Below are 24,181 nucleotides of genomic sequence, written 5' to 3'. Positions count from 1 at the left end.
CTAATTAAGAACTTGGCTAATCACGTACATGCACCGCATAACTTGTGCCTTTGACATTGTAGTTGAGTACAACGAGAGTGTTGCATACCACGATCGTGAGATGATGTCGCAGAGGGAGTATAAGTGAGGGCATATATCATTAATACATATCATCCTTGCATTAACCAGAGTATTTAGAAATGCTTGTTGTATTGCTTTATCATTACTGCTTGACGGTGTTTTAAAACACCAACCAGACTCTGTTTTAGTTTCAGGTGATGTCGAGGCTTACGAGGTGGAGCCTGACTTCTATGACGATGAGGAGGAGTTCTCCTACCTGCAACTCTTTGGCGAGTCTATGTAGACCTGGAACTGCATCACCGGGGCTACAGGGATATGGATTAGATGATATTACACTTTATCATTTTGTATATTTTAGAACTAAACATATAATTATTTAACTTAGTATCATGTTCATAGTCTTGGGACCTACAACTATTTATATGCTTATATACTTATCACAGTCTTCCGCTTGCGTAATCTAATTATCTTTGGAGTATGATATGCTAATTTGGTATAATTGCACTCATGTTTAATGCACTAATATGGACAACATTTAATCATCATTATCTACGTTGCATAAGTGATGCATTAGAACTCGGGAGTTAGGCATCTGCTCGACCCTCGATTTTCAGGGCGTTATAGTGTAATACAAGGAAACTATCACATCTAAGTACATGTGATAGCAATCAAGTCATTCATAAATCATTAACTGATATTAAAAGCCTTGAAAACTATAACCTAAATGTTTATAGTCCGCACCTTTCGCCGATACACCGATTACGAACTCGATTCGTACACTACGCATTTGTCTACGGCACAACGACTACCTAAATCATGAAATAGGTTAGCTATTTCACTGTTTTCCCTATTCAAATTCCTAAAACATATTAGGGTTATGATTTTTTACCTAAAAACAAATTTGTATTCAATGGCGTAGTGACACAGGAGAGAGGATTGGCACGTGGAGAGGTGGGAACGAATCTCAGCAATTATCTCTCACTCTTCTCCTCACTATTTCCTCCTCTTTTCTCTCTTCTCTCTCCTAGGGTTAGGAAATTCATATGGAATGAGAGAGGGGTGGGTTAAGACCCTTATATAGGCCCAGAACTGATGTCAATGGCCCCAGGGCCATGGTAATTTAGATTATAGCGAAAAGTCGTCTGTTTCAGGCCAACGGAGCTCATTTGGAGGTCCATACCTCGCATAAGGTCTGAGAAAAATTCCCTGACCATGGATCTATGTCAGGTTAAGATTTCGGTCCGATCAAATGTGTGGATCGACCGTAGAGGACCAGTTTCAGTTCAACAGTCATCGTCTCTCGATCAGGGCCACAAGTACACTGACATGTGTAGAGAAATTTTCCTAATCCAAGGGTGTAGTTGGATCAGAATCTGACAGTTTGAAACCTTAAATTTGGCCTACAAGCGACGGCCCAATTCACTTAAGTTCGAGTTCATTTTCTAAAAATATGTTTCTCACACACTTCGCTCTGGGCTTAAGTTGTGCATTTCTGGATACTATTTGGACTTGATTCCTATGATGGTAGTCAAGCCCAGTAAGGCGGTCATAACTGTATAGTTTCGCGGTAATCGGACTTTTGACGCGTGGTCCAGGTCCGATATAAAGTTTCAACATGCTCCCGAGAGCAACTGGGTTTTGAGATTGATCTTAGGTTTCTAAGAAATGTTGGGTTAGCGATTCTGATGGTTTTGGGTCTTGCAGTTCGTATAGAAAGTGGTTTGAGATAATTCTCTGATTAATTTAACTTAATACTTAACTAATTTTCATCTAATTTCTAAAAAATTCGATCCTTAGTGATTTCTGCCTAAGGTGATACTCGGGTCTTTGTATGGATTTTTCTGAGATATTACAGTTCCCGATCGAGTCAGGAGTTGGATTTATTAAGGGAGATTAGCACGACGACCGGCATTGTGATGCCGCCGCCCTAAAAGCTCCATCCAAAGTAGTAACGATCGAGTCCTTGGACCCACACGACGAAACTCCCTAATGAGGCCAACCGGTGGAAGACCTCGTCCAGGTCCCTCTGGATGAGTCTAACCTCTCCAAAACCATTTGAGTTGGTTTGTCCTTGACTCTGCCGCTGAAAGAGAAGTTGGTGGCCTTGCTGCGCCAATACGCCAACGTCTTCACATGGTCACAGAAAGACATGCTTAGGATCAATCCTTCGATCATCACTCATCGCCTTAACATCAATTCGACCTACAAACTGATCCGACAGAAGCGACGTGCCCTGGCCCTGAGAGGTATGCCGTCATTGAGGAGGAGGTCAACAAGCTCCTCAAGGCCAAATTTGTCAAAGAAGTGTACTACCCCGATTGGGTAGCTAACATCGTGCTAGTCAAAAAGGCCAATAGGAAGTGGCGGGTTTGCATAGATTATACTGACCTTAACAAAGCCTACCCGAAGGATAGTTTTCCTCTTCTTAGAATCAATCAGTTACTCGACAATACTGCGGGACACGAATTACTTAGTTTTATGGATGCCTACTCAAGATTTAACCAAATTGTAATGCACCCTTCTGATAAATCAAAAACCACCTTTGTCACCGACAAAGGTATTTCTTATTACCGAGTGATGCCATTTAGTTTAAAGAATGCAAGAGTGACCTACCAAAGGTTGGTCAATAAAATGTGCGCCCAACAAATAGGGTGGACGATGGAAGTATACATCAATGACATGCTCATCAAAAGCATCAAAGCAACCGAGAACATTGCCAAACTTGAAGAGATGTTCCTCATCCTCCAGAAATACTAGATGAAGCTGAACTCGAGTAAGTGCGCATTCGGTGTAGGCTCGGGTAAGTTTCTCAGCTTTCTGGTTGTCCAGCGAGGAATCGAAGCAAATCCAGAGAAGATCCAGGCTCTGCTCGATGTGGACTCGCCAAAGACAATCAAAGATATTCAGAGGCTAACTGGAAGGGTTATTGCGGTCAATCACTTCGTGTCTCGAGCCATAGATAAATGCCTCCCCTTCTTCAAATAGTTGAAGGGTCGGCAGATGGTGAACTTGACAGAAGAATGTGAAACAACCTTCCAGCAGGGGTGAAACACTGTTGATCTATTTAGCAGTATCCGACACAGATGTAAGCTTAGCTCTGATTCGTGAGTATGAGGGGAAGCAGTTTCTAGTTTATTATGTCAGCAAAGCACTTGTCTTGGTAGAAACAAGACATCCGACCATGGAAAAAGTGGTCCTTGCGCTGGTTATCTCTTCCCGATGCTTGCGGCCATACTTCCAAGCTTATTTGATTATTGTTCTGACTGACCAACCATTACGACAGATACTCCAGAAACCAGAAGCATCCAGATGCCTCACCAAATGGGCGATCAAGCTAAGTAAATTCGACATTCAGTACAAGCCCCGAGTCACAATCAAAAGCCAGGTAGTAGCTGACTTTATTGTTGAAATCACACAGCAAACTGAGACAATCGTGGCCGACCCTAACCAGATCAACCCACCTGAAAGCTCGGCCCACGCTCAGAATTCGGAACAGTCCGATCCCGCTTCACTTCCCGCTTAACCCCATTGGCGGCTCTACGTCGACGGTTCATCCAACTCCAAGGCAAGCAGGGCAGGGGTCATCCTGGAAACTCCCGATCATACATACATGCAGTATGCCTCGAGACTCGAATTTCAAGCTTCCAACAACACGACGGAATATGAAGCATTGCTCTTCGGACTCCGCTTAGCAGCCAGCTTGGGGGTCACTCACCTCGACGTATATAGTGATTCACAGTTGGTTGTCAATCAAATAATGATGTCTACCAGACTAGGAAAAAGCAGATGAAAGCTTACCTCCAGAAAGTAAAGAAACTTATCAACGGTTTTCAACACTGTACCGTCATCCAGATCCCACAAGCAGAGAATGCCAAAGCTGACTTACTGGCTAAGCTTGCCACAACCGATGAAGATGAGATCCCTAGGTCCGTCCCGATCAAGTATGTCGCCAAGCCGAGCATCGATGAGTCCGAGGCTGCGACCGTACTCCCAATTGACTCGGGACCCTCTTGAGTTGATCCTATCATTCGCTACCTCGAAGCAGACGAGCTACCGGAAGACCGGGCCGAAGCTCAACGACTGAAGATCCGAGCCACTCATTACACCTTGCTCAACGGGATACTATACAAGAAAGGATACTACGTTCCTCTGCTAAGGTGCTTACACCAGATGAGGCCGGCTACGTCCTAAGGGAGATACACGAAGGCATCTGCAGAAATCACTCTAAAGGATGATCCTTGGCTCATAAGGCGATATGACAACGATATTACTAGTTAACCATCCAACATGATGCACGGAAGCTCATCCAGAGTTGTGCAAATGCCAAAGGTTCTCGACCGTCCCTTGGCAACCGTCCGAAGAGCTCACCCCTATGGCCGGCTCATGGCCTTTTGCTCAGTGGGGGATCGACATCATCGGACCTTTTCCTATAGAAAATGGTCAGACAAAGTTCACCATCGTTGCCATAGACTACTTCACTAAGTGGGTAGAAGTTGAACCATTGGTCAAGATAACCGAGTAAAAAATCACTGACTTTGTTTGGAAAAACATCATCTGTCGATTCGGTGTGCCTCGGACTATCATCTCCGACAACGAGAAACAGTTTGATAATAAGCAGTACAGAGAGATGTGCGAGAACCTCGGAATCAAAAATGTATATTCGTTTCCGTGCCATCCTCAGGCTAACTGGCAGGTTGAAGCCGTCAACAAGATCATCAAACAGCATCTCTGAACTATGCTCAATCGAGCCAAATGAGCTTGGCCTGAGGAACTTCCTAAAGTTTTATGGGCCTACCGAACTACAGCCCGAACCGCAACAGGGGAGACCCCCTTCTCCTTAGCATATGGGTCAGAAGTCGTCACACCAGTTGAGATTGGACTGTCGACCGCCCAAGTAAGCTCGTTCGATGAACAAGACAACGAAGAACTCCTGATGCTCGACCTCGATCTCCTGGAAGAACGTAGGGAACAAGCTCGGCTCCGGATGATCATCCGTCAACAGACAAAGCATTGCTTAAGTTCTATTGATAAACATGTAAAAAATTTGTAACCATGTAGTCAGACAATTGAATGCGAGGAAAAAGTATATTCATTGATCAAAATAAGATTTACATTAGGAACGCATCATTATGTATATCGATATTACATTAATAAAGAAGGAAAGGCACAAAATACATAAGTGTCAAGGCGGCGGTGCCCGGGGTTACAAATGCTCTCAAGCTCGGTGCTCGGCGTACTTAAAGTGCTTGAAACTGAAAAGGGGAGCATTCAACTTCAAGGGCTCGACCGTCTCATTAAGAGCCAACTCAGGAATAGCCTCAGAAGTTGCCTCGGGATCAATTACGACCACCAAAGGACCAACTGCAGCTGACTCAGCCTTGGGATCAGCACCCCCCTCGGCGCCCGGATCACCGGATCCTGACCCGCTCTTATCGAAGCTAGAGAGCTCGAGCTGAAGAAAGCTCTCCCTCATCAACTTCACACACTCAGCGTAACCGTCTCGGTAGAGACGATCCCACTCCTCCGCGAAAGATTGGGATGAGAGAAAGGCTTCCATAGCCAACACCCGTCCCTCCTCCCGCGCCTTATCTTGCGTAATGACAAGAGCGGCCTTGGTCTCTATTTTGAGCTGGTTCGCCACCTCACAGGCTCGGACGTACTCGGTGTGGCATTTATTGTATGCCGCCCTAACCTCTTCCAATTGCGAGGCCAGGCGAGTATTCTCCGTCATGGCCTCATCAAGGGACGTCATTGTCGATGCCAGATCGGCCGTTACAGTGGTAACTCGAGCCTCGGCGGTTGCTATCCGAGCCTCTGCATCATTCGCGTGCTTGTTGGCCTTGGACAGCTCGACACGGGCCCTCAGTGCACACGACACGAACTACATAAAAAAAAGTTACCATCGGATAGAGAAGCCGAACGAAGAACAAAAGATTTTGCTCTTACCTTAAGGAACATCCTCGTCATCTTAGCGAGCATCCGTTTCATGGAAGACTTGAAGACGCTGGCGAAATCCTCCTCGGTCCTCTGGCGACTCGCCCAGTGGAGGATCCCTTCGACAATCCGAAGGAAGCCCATCCTCTCTCCCTCGACCGCCTCCCCGCTAAGGGGCTCATCCTCTTCCTCTTCCTCTCTCCTCTCAAGGATCTGTTTTGCAATAGGTCCTGGCTCGGGAACCTCCCGAGGCTCGGGTGGAACCGCCTCTACCACCTTCGTACCCTCATCCGTGACTTCTATGATGATCGGAGGAGGAGGGGCGACCTTCCCTTGGCTCTTGGAGGTTGCCTTCTGCCTCTTTGAGGGCCGAGTATCACCTGAGGTTCGCCCCGAGAAGGAGCCATCATCTTGGAAGGGGGACGAAGGATTGGCCGAGCCTCACACATCTCTGCGTCAGAAGCAAGATACAATAAGTGTCAGCAAACAAAATAAAAAAGAAATTATGACAAGTACTGATGGTCAGCTATGAGTCGTACCTGTCGGAGCCAAGTCCAAGCTCGACTCAAAAAGGTGCTCTGGTTGGAGAAGTCTTTTACAAGACCTCGTCTCCAGATCTAGCGCTCTCAGATCCTTGATTCGAGCCTTCGAGCTCGGTCCAACTCTTGGACGATGCTTGGGGATGATTGAAGGAGCATAAACGGTTAGAGAACACATTAAAGAGGTTCAACCAACTAAGAAGGAAAAATAATAAACGCCAAGTCGAACAAAAGGTGTAAATGGCTTCGACCAGGCCATCTCCCAGTGGCCGCAGGCCCAGAACCACCGATCCCTCCAGTGTTTGTTGGAGGAAGGAGGGTCGGTTATCAGAGCTCCTTTTTTTTCCGCTAAGAGCAGAAGTAGTACCAGCCGGGCTGCTGAGAATTTAGCCGTACTAGGTACAGATGAAGGAACTCGCTAATGGTTAGCGCTAGCTGATCCATCTCAGCCCATAGGACTGCACAACTGAACAAGTCCCTCCACCCGTTCGATACTATTTACCCTGGAGCCAAACCAAGAGAGCCCAGAAGATGCCGAGTGATCTCCTGCAACAGTAAACGGAGGCCGCACTGCATTGCGACCTGAAAAATCGCGACCGCCCCAGGAGGGGGTCGGTCGGGCAGTTCATTCGGCCGAGGAAGGCTAAGGCCAATAGAGTCAGGGATGTGATATCCGACCCAGATCCGAAGCAGGTCATCCTCAGTCAAAACTGAGGGTACTAGCCCCCTCGACTCTTCCTCGGCCACGGTTTCTTCAGCCGCGGTTTCATCAGCCTCCTCGGCTTCATCATCCTTGTCCACAGCAGGAGGGTTGGGCCTACCTGGAGCAGTTTCCATCACTGCCCCTCGCCAAAGAGACGAGTCAGATGCCCCAACGGATGCCGCCGGCCTTTATGCCGAAACTCCATCACCATCTGCAAATGCCGGAATGCAGCATCAGCACTGGCCACCATCTCCGCCAGTAATGTGGGTGGTTCCGAAGTAGCCCAGAAGCTGCTCGTTCCACCCTCGTCACTGTAAACTCCCTCCCAAGGGCTTATGGAGCCTAACATTTTTCAAAATTAAATGAAAGGGAGGGAGAAAAATGCTCACTGGAGTTTGCGATGATGGCTGAAAAATGCCAAAAGGGCAGAGAAAGCGAAAGACAGCAGAAAAGAAGAGACACGAAAATGGGAACGATTCGGAGGCTATGGCGTTCCTTTTATAACCGCGCCACGTAGCGCATGCATTAAATGAGAAGCTGACTTGACGCCCCCTCAGACTCTCCAGTCCGACATGTGGCGTCGTGCCACACACTGTACAGATCCGTCATCAAACGCCTTACCGCATGTCCATCGCTCATTCGCCCCGCCGCTGAGACGATGGCCTCTCGCTCGTGTGGCCTCGAGAACTGAACCGACGCATGTTCAGGATGAGGTAGTCTGCTTCGGTATTCGAGCTAGCCGTCATACCTACAATAAATGTTCCATCATAAGCTCGGACCATGCATAATTTGACCCAACACCGATCTACTCCTCGACCTCTACAAGTCGACACAAGGATTAGGGGGGCTCACTGTTGGGGGAAAAATATGACAAGTCAGATGAGTCGACCTATGGAGTGGACTAACTATATTGACATGTCTCGGACTCCTCAGGCGGCGAGCCTGATCGATGCCCATATGTCCATAACGCCGAAAGGAGAGACATGGCCCAAATTTACCAGGTGCTGAGCCTGACCGGGGCCTACATGTCCCGAGCCAAAGGTCAAGACCTCCACGGAGGCCAATGCACCTTTACTGACTTTCAAGAGGTCTTTCAGAGGTGACTTCAGGCCGACTTTGTACATCGATCGGCTACAAATCGGGCCTTGGCCCTGCGCCAGCCCGACCTATCTTTTAGGTCGGCCATGGGTCAGCCATCAATCAGTAGAGAGTCGATTATGGGACTATGACTACACTGATCGAAGATCGGTGTCCGTAATCCGCCGACAATTGATAAGAGAGGGAGACGACCAGCGTAAGCCGTCTTAATACACTGATATTCAAAATCAGTGAACGGTCGGCCGAGCCTCGGTCAGCCAAATCTCGATTGTTATTACCTCCTATGGAACTAGAGCCGAGCCAAGAAGGCGGTTCAATCTCTTTCCAAGATCTTCGGGGGATAAATTCCAATCTCGGATATCTAAGGGATCAAAGATCTTAAAATCGTTTAGGATATCGATCAATCCCTTCAGGGAAAGTTCTACACGCCATGGGATTACGTTGCCTTTATAAATAGAGGACCTACCCACGGTAAAAGGTACGGAGACACATCCACTTCTAACCCTAAATCTTAACCATTAGACCCAGATTTCAGGCCTAACTTAGGCATCAGAGGGTCTCCTGAATTAGCCAGGGTCTCCTTTGTCCTCTTCTTGTACAGGCACCAGGTACTCAAAGCGCTGAAAGAAGGGTGAGCCGAAAACTGCATCAACATTTATGATAGAAAAAGAATAATATTAGCCCATTATTTGATTACCTATGCATGTAATTGCATATGCATATAGAAAATTTAATAGTTATTATTATTTAATTTAACCTTATTTAAAATGTAACATAGACACACACACATTATATATATATAGCCTTTTTTTTTTCATTCGATTTTAATTGAATCGGAACACTATTAAATCCAACCTCATCTTTCGCTGTATTTTTTTATTTTTGAAAAATAATTTTAGCAAAAAACTTGACATCTTTTCAATGATAAAACCTAATGGAATCCGATTTTTTTTTTTTTTTAATGGTGAGACACACCGTTTTCACGGTACGGATGTCTGACAAACCAATTGCCATATTGTCGTTGAATTGTCCCTTTTCATCTGCCGGTTTGGTAGAGAGCTTGTGGACACGTGAGGAGATGTTGGGGGAGCAAGGAGGCAGCTGCGGGCCCCACGAGATGAGGAGGACATGCATGAATGCATCATTGACACGGAATTACTTAAACATCGCATTAAACCAACGTGTCATGCTGCCTTAGATACATAAAAAAGGGACGAAAGGAAAAGATAGGGAGTGTGTTGCTTCTGCTGCTGCTGCTGAAGAGGGTAACATGGTTTGTCGTGGCTCTTCCAACAGTGAAAAGAAAAAGAAGGGGTGAGTTTTGTCCTGTCAGCCTTGTCACCACCTCTGCTTGTTTTAATTCCACTTTCGCAGCGGTGCAATGCAATCCCTTGCCTTTCTGCTTTTATTTGCTTTGCCATTCTCCATGTCGGCTGCTGTCTCTGCCCCTTAACTCCCAGCGATGGAGTTGGGGTGGTGGAATCAGACATGATCTCTCTCTCTCTCTCTCTCTGGTCTTATAAGCTCTTTTAGTTTGGTGGGTGGGCACCCAAAAGCTTGTCCATCCTTTTTCTTTTTTGGTTAGGTCCCTTTCTTGGGTTTCTGCTGAAGAAAGAAAGTTATTGTGATTGCTGCTACCTCTCTATATCTTTTTTCTTTGCCTTGTTTTCCTTTGTGGGCGTAGCAATTTGGGTTTCATGGAAATTGATCTCAACCATGCACAGGAAGATGGTGAGACCGCATTTTGCTATGGGTGCTGCCACAAGTGTTCTAGTAGCTTCTGCTCTTGTTCTGTTTCTGCTGCTGATGCTGATGCATCTTCGCCCATTTATCTGGAGCTGTGGCATGCTTGTGCTGGCCCTCTCATTTCTCTGCCCAGGAAAGGTAGTGTGGTTGTCTACTTCCCACAAGGTCACTTGGAGCAGGCCGCTGCTGCTACTTCCTCTTCTTTGCCTTACCAGTGCTTCGAGATGCCTACCTATGGCCTGCCCCCTCAAATTTTCTGTAGGGTTGTCAATGTCCAGCTGCATGTGAGTGGCAGAAACAAGGGTTTTTTTTTTTTTTTTTTCACTTCTTCAAAGAATTACAGTTTAGTCGTGGGTTTTTTTTTTCCCCTCTTAATTGTTTCTTCATCTTCTTTGGGGTCAGGCTGATAAGGAGACTGATGAGGTATATGCACAGGTCACCCTATTTCCTGAGCCAGAGGTATGTTTCATTTAATATTTTGAATACTTTAACTCGATGCCACAGGACTGTCAACCGTTCTTTATCTGATTTGGTCATCCTCTGCACCTATGAGATTTCTTTCAGTGGACCAGATGCAATTTTTATGATTCATTTTTTTTATTTTACTATATATATATATATATATATATATATATATATTTCCAGTTGAGAAAGAGGAGCTTAGACGGCAAAGAAGAGCAAGAGGAGGATGAGGATGATGAGGAAGGAGTAGATTTAATGACCAAATCAACCCCTCACATGTTCTGTAAGACGCTTACTGCCTCTGATACTAGTACTCATGGTGGGTTCTCTGTTCCTCGTAGAGCTGCCGAGGACTGCTTCCCATCCCTAGTGAGATTTCCTTCCCTTCTTCTTTTTCTTTTCAATTATTATTATTATTATTTTGATGAATGGCTGAAAGTTTAATCAAAGAAAAGGAAAAGAAGACCAAAAAGAAAAGAAAAAGTAGACAGTGGGCACAACTGCCCCCACCTGCACTAAAATGGAAAAAAAGAATAAAATAAAAGAATGTCCAAATCATGAATGGACAGACTGCAATCTCTGTCAGTTGTTTGTAATTGTAAGCTCCCTCATTTGCACCCCACCCTTTGCTAAAGTATCTGCTCTAGAGTTAGCTGAGCTCTGCATATGAGAGAAGGATGTAGATATCAACGTGAATATCTCAAAGGCTTCTTCAATTTCATCAGCTACTCTCGAAGGGAATCAATCCTCCTTGATCCAATTAATCACATTGCTTTAGTCCCCCTCGATGATAGGACTGAGGTGGCGATTAGCCACCATCTTAACCCACACAGAGCAGCGGCTTTGGCAAAATTTGAATCACATATACCCAGAGGTCCCAAGAACTCTAGTACACTGCTCGTTTCTGACCGTTCCTCTGATGTCAGCTGGGTCCACCCGTCAAAATTTAATTTAAAATAATGCCATCTCTCAAGAGCCTTCAGTGGCTTTCTACTGCACGATAACACCTTCTCCCTGGAATAAGCCAGGATGAGACCCTTTTGAACACTTTACATGTTTTCCCCACTCCACAATCAGACTGAAAAATTTCCTGCATACTGATCCCTCTAAACTACTTTTACCTGTTGATATCTTGTTGTTTCTTTCCATCTTGATGCTCCACAAGATAGATTCGATGGCTAGCTTCTGAAGCTCTTTCTCCATAGGGCCCAAGTGATATACCACAAACTTCCATATAGGTCTGCCACCGATTTAGGAATAACCCATTAAGCCCCAAACTCATATAAGATTGTAGACTAGATATGCCATGTGAACACACAGTGGAGGAGCAAATGAGGAACACTTTTATTTGCTGTTTTGCACATTATACATCTATTTGGATACATGATGCCCTTACTCGAAGGTGATCCACTGTCAATATCCTTTTCAATTAAGCCAACCAACAAAGCACACTCGCTTTCAATGGAGCCCCATTTGACCAAATAACTGAAGCCTACTTAGCTGCAACTGAGAAGCATCCAGGTCAATTTAATCTCCACAATCAGTTTCATAAGATTGTGATGAAACCATTCAATGACCCAGATTTTCAAGGAATTACGTGTGCATCTTTATTTTTGACCCTGGAGGACTATGATCATAATCATGATTGTGTGAAGAGTGAGCCACTGTTGTGGGCCCCACATGAAGAGTCTTTTGTTTGACTCTCATTTTAGAGTATCTTATTTTAAAGAGATTTTCTCATACCTTTTAGTTATTTGAATAGACTTAAATATTTAAATACCATTTTTGTTACTTTCCTTCCAGCCCACTATTGGGATATCAAACAATGTTGAGATAATTTGAAACCAGTCCTATTTGAAAACTTATTTATTTTTCCAACCAGCCCAAGATCATCTAATTTGTTCTTCGTATGAGGAAGTTATGGTTGATTTTCTGAGGTTGTATAAGGTTGTGATGGAAAGAAGGGATGTTTTGTCATTTTCAATATTTTATTGAAATAGATGGTTAGTATTGTAAGTTACATGTTGAATGAATGGTCTAGATTAGTTAGGGTTTAAACTATGCATTGGTTGTAATAGGTTTTTGCTTATAAATAAAAAACTCTCTATGTAGAGACTAGAGAGGAATAGTTGATTTTTTTTAAAAATTTTTTAATATTTTTTTTTTAATATTTTTTTTTTTGAAAAAGAAATATCTTGCATTGCATGTGTGTTTCCGAAATTGAATTTTTCCTCTTTGAGTCACTTGTGGAGGTCCAATTTCAAGGTTTTTGGTTTTCCATTGCCAATTCATTCACGGGGTGTCAAAATCTGGCCTCATTAATGTGATTTGTCGCCTAGTTGATTGCCATATTGTGGCATCAATTATTCGTCATCGGCTTTCATTGACGACACTTTGCCATCATCCTTGACACTCGTATGTGTTGCCTCGATGATTTGAACAACCGTCATCAATTAGTATCAGAGCAGAGTCATGCCTTGTGTGACCAATCCGGGTATGTGTTCATCAACAATACTTGTCGTCATTGTTGCGACTACCCACTACAACTGCTGTTGCATCTTACACCTCCATCCATTAACTACTGCAAGTGCCTCATCATCATCTTGATTCGAAGGCTCTTAAGGAAACAAAACTTGAATGCGAGTTTTTCTCAAACCTGAGAGTCTGATGTAGGGAGCATCTGGGCTAAGTTAATCTCTATCATAAATTTTCGTATGATCTGTGATCAAACCATTCAATGACCCATATTCTCAAGGAATTACATGTGGATCGTTATTTTCGACCGTAGAGGACTATGACTGTGATCGTGTGAAGAGTGGGCCACTATTGTGGGCCCCACATGAAGAGTTTTATGTTTGAATGATTTCCATCTCAGGTACCTTCTTTTAGAGAGGTTTTCCCTTACTTTTAATCCCTTGGTTATCCAAGTAGTGTTATCATTAATGGCATATTTGAGAGAATATCAACAACCGATTAACGGATATATTCGTGCGAATATCAATTTCCATCATTAGTGGCCATATTCTAAGAATATCAATGCCGGTGCATACTATCTTGTTTTCCGATCATCATCGATTTGTCTTCGAATCAAGGAGATTAACTATCAATTAACAATCTTCATTGTTGATTTTTCCACCATCATCGTTGACTGCCATGTGTGTCACCACAAATATACGGATGGTCATCATCAAGGACCCAACATGTCCCAATCGACACAATGAGTGCATAGAAAAAGGTGCCATTGACCTTTAAGGCCCATATTCTACAATACGCTCGCCACAAGTTGTGTAGCATTTTTCTAGAGAACATTTGTGAGAGGAGCACTATTTCCTCATCTTTTAAGTTGCATTAGAACTTTGGGTCCTGCCTCTCTTAATGCTACCCTTTGAAAAAAATGGGACGCCAATCCACCTTTGTCTATTGTGATATGATATGGTTAATCATAGTGACAATGAAAAGAGGATTCAGAGCACTACCTAATAGTTCACGATGACCATGACCACCACGACTTCCCCCATCTCCACTACCAGATGTAGAAACAAATGGAGAGCGATTGGATGAAGGCGAAGTCTGTAAATATATACTAATTGCATGTTGAGCATGAGCAAATGCCGTCATGGTGAATAGGATCTCATTAGCTCCAAGAATCTAAGTTCGCATAGGCTTAAACTCAAGACGAAGGTCAGAAAGGAATTTAGCAACATAGAGTTCCTCTCTCCGCCGTCTATGGTCTCATAATTGGTAGAAAGGTTATTGCATCTTCAGTTCTTCCCACATGCCTTGCAAGGCTGAATAATATTCCATGATGCTCTTATCACCATGTGAAGAGCAAAGATATTCAAAAATAAATCGTATAGTAGAGTTAAAAGTTTCTCGCTTGAATATATTTCCCTCAAGTTTTCCCACACTTCTTTTGTTGTCTTAAAGAAGATAACATTCGCTAATATGAGGTTCCATACTATTCTAGGACAATGTTCTAATCTAAGCATCTTTTGCTACCCAATCTTCCTATTTTGTCGAATTTTCGTCATGCTTAGAGAAAGTCATGAAGAAAGTCAAATACTTTAATTTTCTTTTACCTGTAAGAATTACATCTACAGATGTGACCCATTGTAAGTAATTTGCTCTGTTAAGTTTGGTCAATGTAATATGAAGAGTCATTAACTTGGATGGAGACAAAAGGCTAGTCTTCGTTTCATTCTTGACATTCATATTTGAACGGGAAATCAAACACACAAGGGAAGAATGTTTAACTTGAACTTACCCAACACGTACTCCAAAACAATGTATATTAACAAACACGATCAATTGATAGTCATAAATAATTTCCACTCCTACCTTTGTCTTCAAATCTGACCATGTATGCATGATGGACCACTTTGACCCATCATGATGGTTGTATACATTGTTTAAAGTATCCTTGATATTATCTGTATCTCTAGCTCTGTGATACCGATAACATTGGTAGTATCAGAAATTCTAGGTATTGGCGATATATCGCTAAGTATCACCAATGTATCGCTAATATTTTCGACTATGTAAATTCCAGGTGTTATTTGTATTGCCAATATTTTCGACTATGTAAATTCCATGTGTTGCTTGTATCGCATTGGCTATATTTCGATGTTATGCCAATGTATCTCTAATGTATCGATACCGCCAAAAGTTTGTTTATTAAAAAAATTTCCTTTTTAAAATCTTTTTTATGGGTGCATGGTTGTGTGATGAAATGCATGTTTGTTTGTTTGTATATGTATGCGTGCATTTATGGATGGATGGATGGATGGTTGATGGTTTGTTGGTTGGATGGATGTGTGTGTGTGTGTGTGTGTGTGTGTGTGTGTGTGTTCATGCATGCATGGATGGATGTGTGTGTGTTCACGCATACATGGATGGATGGCTGGATCATGCATCTTTGTTTGTATGTATGTATGTATGTGCATGAATGGATGGATGGTCGGATGGATGGATGGATCCACCATTTTCCCCTTGTTTCCCCAATGTTTTCTTGACTCAACGATACTTGCTTTTAGGTCTCATTAAAGGGAACTTATTATTTAATTCCCGAATATGCAAATATGTGTCTTTTTTTTACTATTATTTGATTCTTAAATTTGCAAATATGTGTATTTTAGCATCTCCTGAAGTATCATTGAAAAATTCCATCATTTTCCCCATGTTCCTCTAATGTTTCCCCGAGTCAGCGTTACATGCTTTTTAGACCCCCATCAGAGAAACTTGTTATGTATGCGTCGTGTTTTGCAATTATTTGATTCCTAAATATGCAACTCTGTGTATTTTAGCATCTCCTGAAGTGTCATTGAGAAATTCCACCATTTCCTTGTGTTTTCCCAATGTTTCCCTCAGTCAGTGATACATTTCCGGGTATTAACGATAATATCGACGATATCGATACATGTTTCCGTATCCCCAGCCAGCGATACATGTAATGATACTGATTCCATGAACACTAGTTGTATGTGAAAGTGGGCCTCACGCATTCACAGTAACTCAATCACACATCCCACCATGTGATGGTTGAACAAAAATGTAAAGGATTTATGTAGATCAGCCCCTAATGATTTATAATTCACCTTGAAGAAATAAAAGAACAAGAAAGAGAAAATAAAAGTGGAAGAGAACAGTGCTTTGGATCAATTGTGCTCTGACACAATGTTTTAAAACATGAGAGGGGGGGGGGGGGCAAAGCTTCTCAAGCTCCCTTGTTCTTTTATTGTTAGGGTTTTCTTCGTTAAAACCAAAATCAGCCCATGGGCCTAAACCTCAACCCAACACATATTTAAGCCTAGAAATAGGAAACCACATGTGAGACCAAGCTGGCCCACTGGACTACTTGTGTCACGTGGGACCACACATGTGATCAATATGGACCCTCAACAAAAGAAAAATAAAAAATCTTAGCTTGTACTTTTTTTTTTTTTTTTGAGAGATAATCTTAGCTTGTACTATTTCAACCTTTTGATGATTTAAAAAGAAGAAGAAAGATACTATGATCATTTAAATCTTTTCCTTATAGGGCTAGGAATAGGGCCAAGGCCTTTCAGCCTAATTAGGGCTTCAGCACATGGCTAGGGTTTATGGGGGCTGCAGTAAGGGCTCAGGGCTGACCCTGCCCTGGCCCTAGCCCGACCCATTGCTACCCCTATTTTGGTGTACAACTTCTTGTTGCACTTTGGACTGACAAATTTCGTCCTTCTCTAAAAACTCCTCATTGCCGACATTGGTTGAGACAATACAATTATATCGTTTACGGATGTGAGCAATTTTGTGGAAATATGCAACATTCCTTTGTCCTTCTCGGATCCATTTGGAATATTATTTATGTCTCTAGTGAATTCCATTTTCCTCAGTGTAACTTCCAGCTCAACCTTTAACTTAGCTGCCCTAACCCCTTCTTTTGAAGACAACATTCATTCCTCCTTAGCTCTGTCTAGACTTGCTGTATCTTGCAAGAGCATCTCTTTGGGTTCCCTTATGTTGCCGAACAATTTTTTGTTCCAAACTTTTAAGTTTTCTCTTGGAAGCTAATGTTTGGAGCTATTATACTTGTACTTTTTTCCTGCCCGACAACCACATCAAAGGAATGACACCATTACTTGACATTTGGTAGGCACTCTGGGTGATTCAGCCACATGTTCGTACCAAAAAGGTCCCCAAGGTTTCATCTCCAAACACAAACATGCAGGTTTATGATCTGAGGCAGGCTTGAGGACTGCCTTTTGGTTTGCCTCAGGAAACATATTCTCCCATCTATCGTTAATGAGGAATTTGTCCAACCTACTCATGCATAATTTTGGACAAGTATAATTGGTGGACAAGTATAATTGGTGTGCTGGAGCGGTAGATTGGTCAGCTTCCACCCGCCTATCAACTCGGCGAAGCCTCTCGTACTTGATGTGATTTGCTATCCACCTCTCTTCTCATGAGAAAAGCTTATAACATAACATTTGAGTCTCCTCCACGGAGCATCCCACTTGCCTAGCATCTAATTTGGCACATAATTCTGGTCATTGACTAGGGTTGCTTGGCCCAGACTTGTTGAAAAGCACCATGGGCAATCCCTCTTCATCCTGAAAGCACCGAAAATATGATTGCCCTAGCTACGTATCGATCTTCGACAATACGGAAGAGTTCAACATAATCAGAATGTCTGTTAACCTTTGTACAACTTGTGTACTTTCCTACCCAAACTTGCGTGTACTGCATGTTTTTCTAGCTTTTGGCATTGGGAACTCTTCTTTTTTCTTCTCCTGGATCAACAACATGTCCAATCTATTCTCACGGAATATCTATCAACAACTATTTTTGAATCTGTAATCATTTTGGAACATTTGTCAGAGAGTACCCTTCCCTTCCTGCTCCTTCAGGTTTTCTGATCTCGTAGTTGATTGATGACTTGACGTTCTTAAGCCTGTGTAACGATTCTATTTCTTTGAACTGCTTTTGCTGGAGTTTCCCTCTTTGACTACTATTGGTGTTTAAAAATTCACATATAATGGTGTAGACTCAACCATTACACACAATGGCATAGATCACTAGAAAAGAATAGAAAGCTCCAATCCTTAATCAGAACACTTCAAAAGGTTTGGATTGTCCTAGATTATCTTCCAGCAAGTTAATAAATAAGTCTTAGAAGGCTATTCAGAAGTCTACACTGCTTAATGGTAATCTGACTGTTCAACAGTACACTAAGGACTACACCAGATAAAGTCATGCACTGTATGAAGCTTTCAACAGTAGATCTCCCCTAAAAGAAGCTGATCGAGTTACTTGAAAGTCAAAATCTATTTTGACAAACAAGGTCAATCCACTGGTCCAAATCCATGAAGCGTTTATAGTTGTCCTTGAAAACAATCTACGACCCCTAAAGGCCTTTGGGTGGGGGGTGATTTTGGGCTTGTTGGAATGCTAACACGATAAGCTTTGAAACAAGTTAATTTCTTCTTGTTGGAACGCTAACATGATTAGGGGGGTGATTTTGGGCTTGTTGGAATGCTAACACAATAAGCCTTGAAACAAGTTAATTTCTTCTTGTTGGAACGCTAACATGATTAGCTTTGAAACAGGCCAATTTAATGAAATTCCAATGCCGTTTGGTACCCGAAATGTGGTCTGCAGTGCCTAGTTGCATGACCCTGAAATTGGGAAAGCTAGCTATTCGGCTGGCCCTAGCTGCGCATTTGAGCGGTTTTGAGCAGTTTCTCTGCCTGTCAGGTGGTTTCCAAACTGTTTCCAATCGTGTCTTCTGCAGTTTTCCCACAGCTCAAGTGACGTCCCTATAAATACTACTTTCAGTGGGAAAAAGGTATCAGAAAAATCACTAAGGGCTGTTACTCGGATGGTTTGACGATTCAAACCTTCAAGTTCAACCCTAACTCCAGCCTTGCCACTAAATACTGTGCGTTAAAAAATATCCTTCTAACAAATTGGAGATTGTCCCAAGGACTAATTGAAGATTGAGAGTGAAATTTACTTGTAATTGCTGTCATTTTCTTGTAATTTTGTTTGTGATTGGAATATGTAAAAAACCCACTTAAAAAGGGGATTCTGTTTCCTTTCGTTGTATGCTCATCCTATTTACACCTTTGTGTGTGTGTGTGTGTGTGTTTTCTCAAGGCAACAACAATTTTATTGAAAAGCCGCAAAAGTGGACAAAGAATACAGCCCCCAACAACAACAATTAGAAAAGAAAACCATCCATGGCGACCTTGAGAAGAGCCGCCCAACTGGACAGAAAACTTGTAACTTTACAAGTTACCTCCTCTACACCCATATGCTCATTTCTATAGCATCACCCATTCCTAGCTCTTCACAAAGCCCAAAAGGCAGCCATTATGAGCAATCTCCGCCTTCATGGGTTTACCAACTCCTCCACCGTGCCACGTTTAAATCAACTCACTAACAGACTTTGGCATTGCCCAATTAACATGCACAAAATTGAAGAAGTGGTTTCAAACATTGCAGGCACAGGAGCAATGGATGTATAGATGATCGATTGACTCTCTGTTTTCCATGCACATTAGGCAAATGTTAGGGAGGACTTGGGATATCCTCTGCAGATTGTCCACCGTAAGAATTCTCCTCCTTCCTAGCAGCCAAACAAAAACTGCCACCCAAGGGGGAACTCCATAGAACCAAAAGTGGTATGGGTGGAGTGGACCATACTTGGAAGGAGGCTCCGAGATCAACTCAAAGGACTTACCCAAGAACTTCCCCAAATGATGTCTCGACCAATACATCTAGTCTTCTTCAAGCACTGCAAGCCGAACATTTTTTAGGAGATCTAAAAGTTCAGCAACCTCGTCAATCTTGCCCTCTAATAAGTTCCTACAACATGGTGGGGACCAGACAGCCGATCCTTCAACAATGGAAAAGCAATCCACCATTGAAATAGAACTATCTATCAGGAACGAGGTGAGCAATCCTTGGAAAAAGATGTTGAAGCACATGGCCGCAGCACTAAGGGTCTATCCAAAAACGTATACGGGTTCCACTACCAAGCCTGAAGGAAATCCTATGCCTAACGAAATGTTCGTTATTCGCCACCGCTTTCCAAACCGCTGATGCTCTATAAAGCAAAGAACTCTTGACAAACTATCTGCCCTCTTGCGTGCCATGCTTACTAGCTATCACTTGTCTCCAAAGCCTTCCTTCCTCCACCCCAAAATGCCAAACCCATTTCCGGAGAAGAGCTAATTCATGTCACCCAAAGGCTTCTAACTGGTTTGCAAACCTCTATCCATTTAAGAAGATGGAACTTCCTTTTACCACTAGTGTCATCCTATAAGATGTTTATTCTCAAAATTTCCAACTTGTCTAGCACCGGTTTGGGCATTTAAAAAGGGACAAGAAGTCAACGGGCATATTAGAGAATGCTGTCTTTAAAAGAGTCAGCTGACCTCCCATGGATAAATAGCAACACTTCCACGAGGCCAACTTCCTCTCAATTCTTTCAATCACCTTGTCCCAAAGATGCTTAGTCGGTTTCTTGATGCATAAAGGAATCCCTAAATATGAGGAAGGGAAACCACCGGACTTGTATTCAAAAATATTAGCAAAGTGATCCGGATCGTTCCCACCACTGTGAACTCCAAGCATTTTAGATTTTGCCACATTTTAAGCTTCTGGCAAGATTGTTGTTGTTGCATTGCCTTGGCTTGCACAAACTGGTAGAAATAAAAAAGTCCTCACCCCACGTTCCATAAGACATCCATTAGAATTGTTCCTCTGTGATCATGCCCTTGCTTGTCCGATCCTAAGAGCTTGCCTCGAGCCTTCCCCCGTTATATAGGCAGACAAATGTCAAGTCTTCTCTAACCTTCTCTACGCACAGAGGAGTGACTACTACTCCAAAACATCCTCTTCTTGAGGTCCCACTTCCACCAGCATCCCTCCAGCTTCTAAGTTGCCTGAATCCCATAGCTCAGCATCCATTTCAATTATTTCTCCTTCTCTTCCCTCTGAGTCGAGGACTGAACCATCTTCAAACTGGTCTTGGACTCTTACCTTTCGAAAAAGTCACCAAAGCAACCTCCTCCGACGACTTGGAGCATTCTCGTCCCCTTTGAACAGCTTTACAGGGAATTTCTAGAGAAGAAATCACATTTAGAGCTATGAAAGAGGGTCTTCTTTGATAAAGGAGGTTCGGTGTGGCTTCACATGAGAGCGTTCTCGGAACACGTATAATTAAAAGATTCCACACATGTTAATGTAGATGTCACGCGAACCAGTGATTCAAGGGGTTCGTTGCATGCTCCTCATGTGCCACATAGCTAGACTCTCCACTGAAAGATGACGGTCATCATCGTGCCATGTGTCACATCTCGAAACTTCGTCGCTGTTGGATTCCACACTTGTTAGATGGCAATAGCTAAGGGGCGTTGGAGCCTTCCCTTTCCGATGCGTGTCTGATTTGACGCGTCCCCTTGCACCAAAAGAAGGCATAACTTCAACATTGTCCTGTTGGCTTGGGCAAGGTTTGGGTCCTGAACCTTTTTCAAAAAGCTAGTTTGGGGAGGAGCTTGTACTAGTTTGTGTTCTCATGGGATAGATCTCGCCACACGTCACCAACAACTCCCTTCTGACTCCAACTCTTTGCTTACCAATCTAGTTTGCGCACATTACATTTTGGGAGACTGGAGCTCTGACAGAGTATTGGCCTTGTGCTCCATCATTAGCATTTCGCTAGAAACCAAGGCTTTTTGGCTCTCCCCTCGCCTCCCGCAAGCTCTAGAAAGCTCCCTATTGGTGCTATAACCCTTCCGACACCTTCCACTGCACCCACATCATCACCTTTCTTTCCCCGATAATTGCCGAAACTAAATCTGGGTCTCCTTGTGTAAGACCTGTAACCTCGCGAGACCTTCCGTACGCTTCTACTTTGGCACTGACATGTTCCCGGCGGACTAGATCGATGAGTTTTGATTGCGATCGTATTTTTTATACTACAACACCCTGAGACTTGTACCTTAGCGACTGCGCGGGCGCTGTGATTCCAACGCCGTGTGGCACACCCCATTGCGATCCCTAGATTAGAAGTTGCAGTTTCAGCACAATCTGAGGTGGGCCGTGCAACGCACGCATGCCCCACTTGCACAAATCCCAAAATAGTCCAATCAATTAGTCGATCCATCAATTAATCAATCAACCCATCAATCACTCATCTCTCTCTCTCTCCTCATTTGTCAAATATGGCCATGCCTCCCATCACTCACTCATACCCTTGCCCATGCTAAGCCACTCCCCCCTCTCTTTTCCTCCTCCTCATTGTACCCCTTTATCTTTTTATAATTCCCTTTATACCCAAAAAGTTCTACCACAAAAGCTCCCAAACCCCTCTCAGTTCTCCAAATTTTCCTAGTAAACGAGAGTGAGAAGAAAAGAGAAGAGATTAGAGAGGGAGGAGATTAGATAAAATTAAAGAGAGAAAAGATTATAGAAAATTAGAGAAGAGAGTGCTGGAGAGAAAGAAGTGTTTTGAGAGAGGGATTAAGAGAGATTAGAGCTTGAGGGAAGGTTAGAGGAGTTTAGGGGAGGAGCTTCACCATCCGAGCCGTCCGATCGACAACCCAGCCCAATCTAACCGTCCATCCATCATTGTGAGTGTAAAGGAGGACAAACTCTCCCTTTTTTCCTTTCTTTCATTTGCATGGGCCTACAAAGGGTGGGACCCACCTTGTTTATGTGCTAGATGCGTATGAGGGCTCGATAGTGACGGGGGCCCATCCAATGGCCCGATCCCCCCCCCCCCCCCGGCCCTTCTTCCTTTCTCTTCTTTCTTTAATGAATGTGGACCATTGTAGATCCCACAAATGGGCCACGCTGTGAGTCAACGTGCCTCGCACGCTATGACAACGTGGACCACCTTGTGTGGCCCACTATGATATTTAGTTGCCATTCAGCACGTTGATTAGATCACTTAGATCCGGATGAAGAAAGTGCAAAGATCTTCTTGATCCAAAGCTCTCCAAGACCACCATATGATGCCCAAATAGATGGATGGAGTGGATTGTCTACACGTGGGCCCCACTTGAATGTAAAAACACAAAAAAACGGAGAAAGAAGGCTTGCTGGATAGCAGCAGATACAGTGCATGCACACTGTCCAACATTAAAAAGGGGAAAGCCCCTTTTGGGCGTTACAGAGGTGCCCCACTCGTGGGCCCCACCACAATGTATATGTTTTATTTGCATCATCCATCCGTTAGGACCGATCATTTCAGGGCTAGGGCCCAAATCTGAGCCAGATCCGGATCTCGGGTGGGCCACACCATAGAAAACAGTGGTGACAGTGGCGGCCATTGTTGAAACTTTCTAAGGCCACTGTGATGTTTGTGAGAAGTGGAACCTGCCCAAGTCAGGGCTTCTTGGGTCCAAGGCGAGCTTGTTGACAAGGTGGACGGAGTGGATCACCCCAGTATGGGCCCCATTCATCAAAAAAGAAAAAAAAGAAAAGAAAAACAAATATAAGGGTTTACGTGCTGGGCATTATTGCCCAACAACGTGAGAGTGGCGGGAGCCCTACTTGGGCATGAACTAGTGGGACCCACCATGATGTTTGTGTAGAATCCACACTGTCCATCCTTTTTTCTAGATTATTTCAGGCCATGGGCCAAAATCTAATCCATATCTAGATCGCAAGTGGGCCACACCATTGTAAACAATGGGGATAGTGATGCCCACCATTGAAACTTTCCTGTGGCCCACCATGATGTTTATTTATCATTCAATCAAGTTCCTAAGGTCACGTAACATAGGGGGAAGGGAAAACACAAACTTCACTTTGACCCAAAGCTTTTGTGGACCCCACCACTGTTAGAAACAGTGGGAACGACCTATCATTAAAACCTCCCGGGAGCCCACCACTATGTCCGTGCCAAATCGACTCAAGTCCATCCATTTTTTTTTTCCAGCCCTTTTGGGTGGACCCACTCTAACATGTCCCATGGGTCCATCATCATCCATCTATTTTCCTAGCCCATACAAAATGTGATAGATCCAAATCTCAGCTGGACCATGCCGCCGGAAACAACGTGATTGAATGTCCACCGTTGAAACCTCTGAGGGGTTCGCTGTGAGTTTATTTCCCATCTTACCAGCTGATCAGGTCATGCAGTCTT

At 43.6% G+C, this 24,181-nt stretch overlaps 1 protein-coding gene across 4 annotated transcripts in view; it reads left to right on the top strand.

The window, feature by feature from the left end:
• Window positions 1-9,689: 9,689 nt before the first annotated feature.
• The window catches only part of LOC131253273 (auxin response factor 4), a 115,441-nt gene continuing 100,949 nt past the window's right edge, over window positions 9,690-24,181 (top strand). For 2 of the 4 annotated variants that reach the window (XM_058254224.1, XM_058254223.1), the window contains exons 1-3: window positions 9,690-10,364; window positions 10,483-10,539; window positions 10,726-10,911. In XM_058254224.1, the coding sequence (XP_058110207.1) occupies window positions 10,032-10,364; window positions 10,483-10,539; window positions 10,726-10,911 (576 nt within the window). In that variant the 5' untranslated portion in view covers window positions 9,690-10,031. The remainder of the gene's footprint in view (window positions 10,365-10,482; window positions 10,540-10,725; window positions 10,912-24,181) is intronic. The other 2 variants (XM_058254225.1, XM_058254222.1) reach the window with 1 other exon arrangement.

The sequence above is a fragment of the Magnolia sinica genome, chromosome 8 (genome assembly GCF_029962835.1).
Source record: "Magnolia sinica isolate HGM2019 chromosome 8, MsV1, whole genome shotgun sequence".
Classification (NCBI taxonomy): domain Eukaryota; kingdom Viridiplantae; phylum Streptophyta; class Magnoliopsida; order Magnoliales; family Magnoliaceae; genus Magnolia; species Magnolia sinica.
This window is presented reverse-complemented; position numbering and strand designations above follow the sequence as displayed.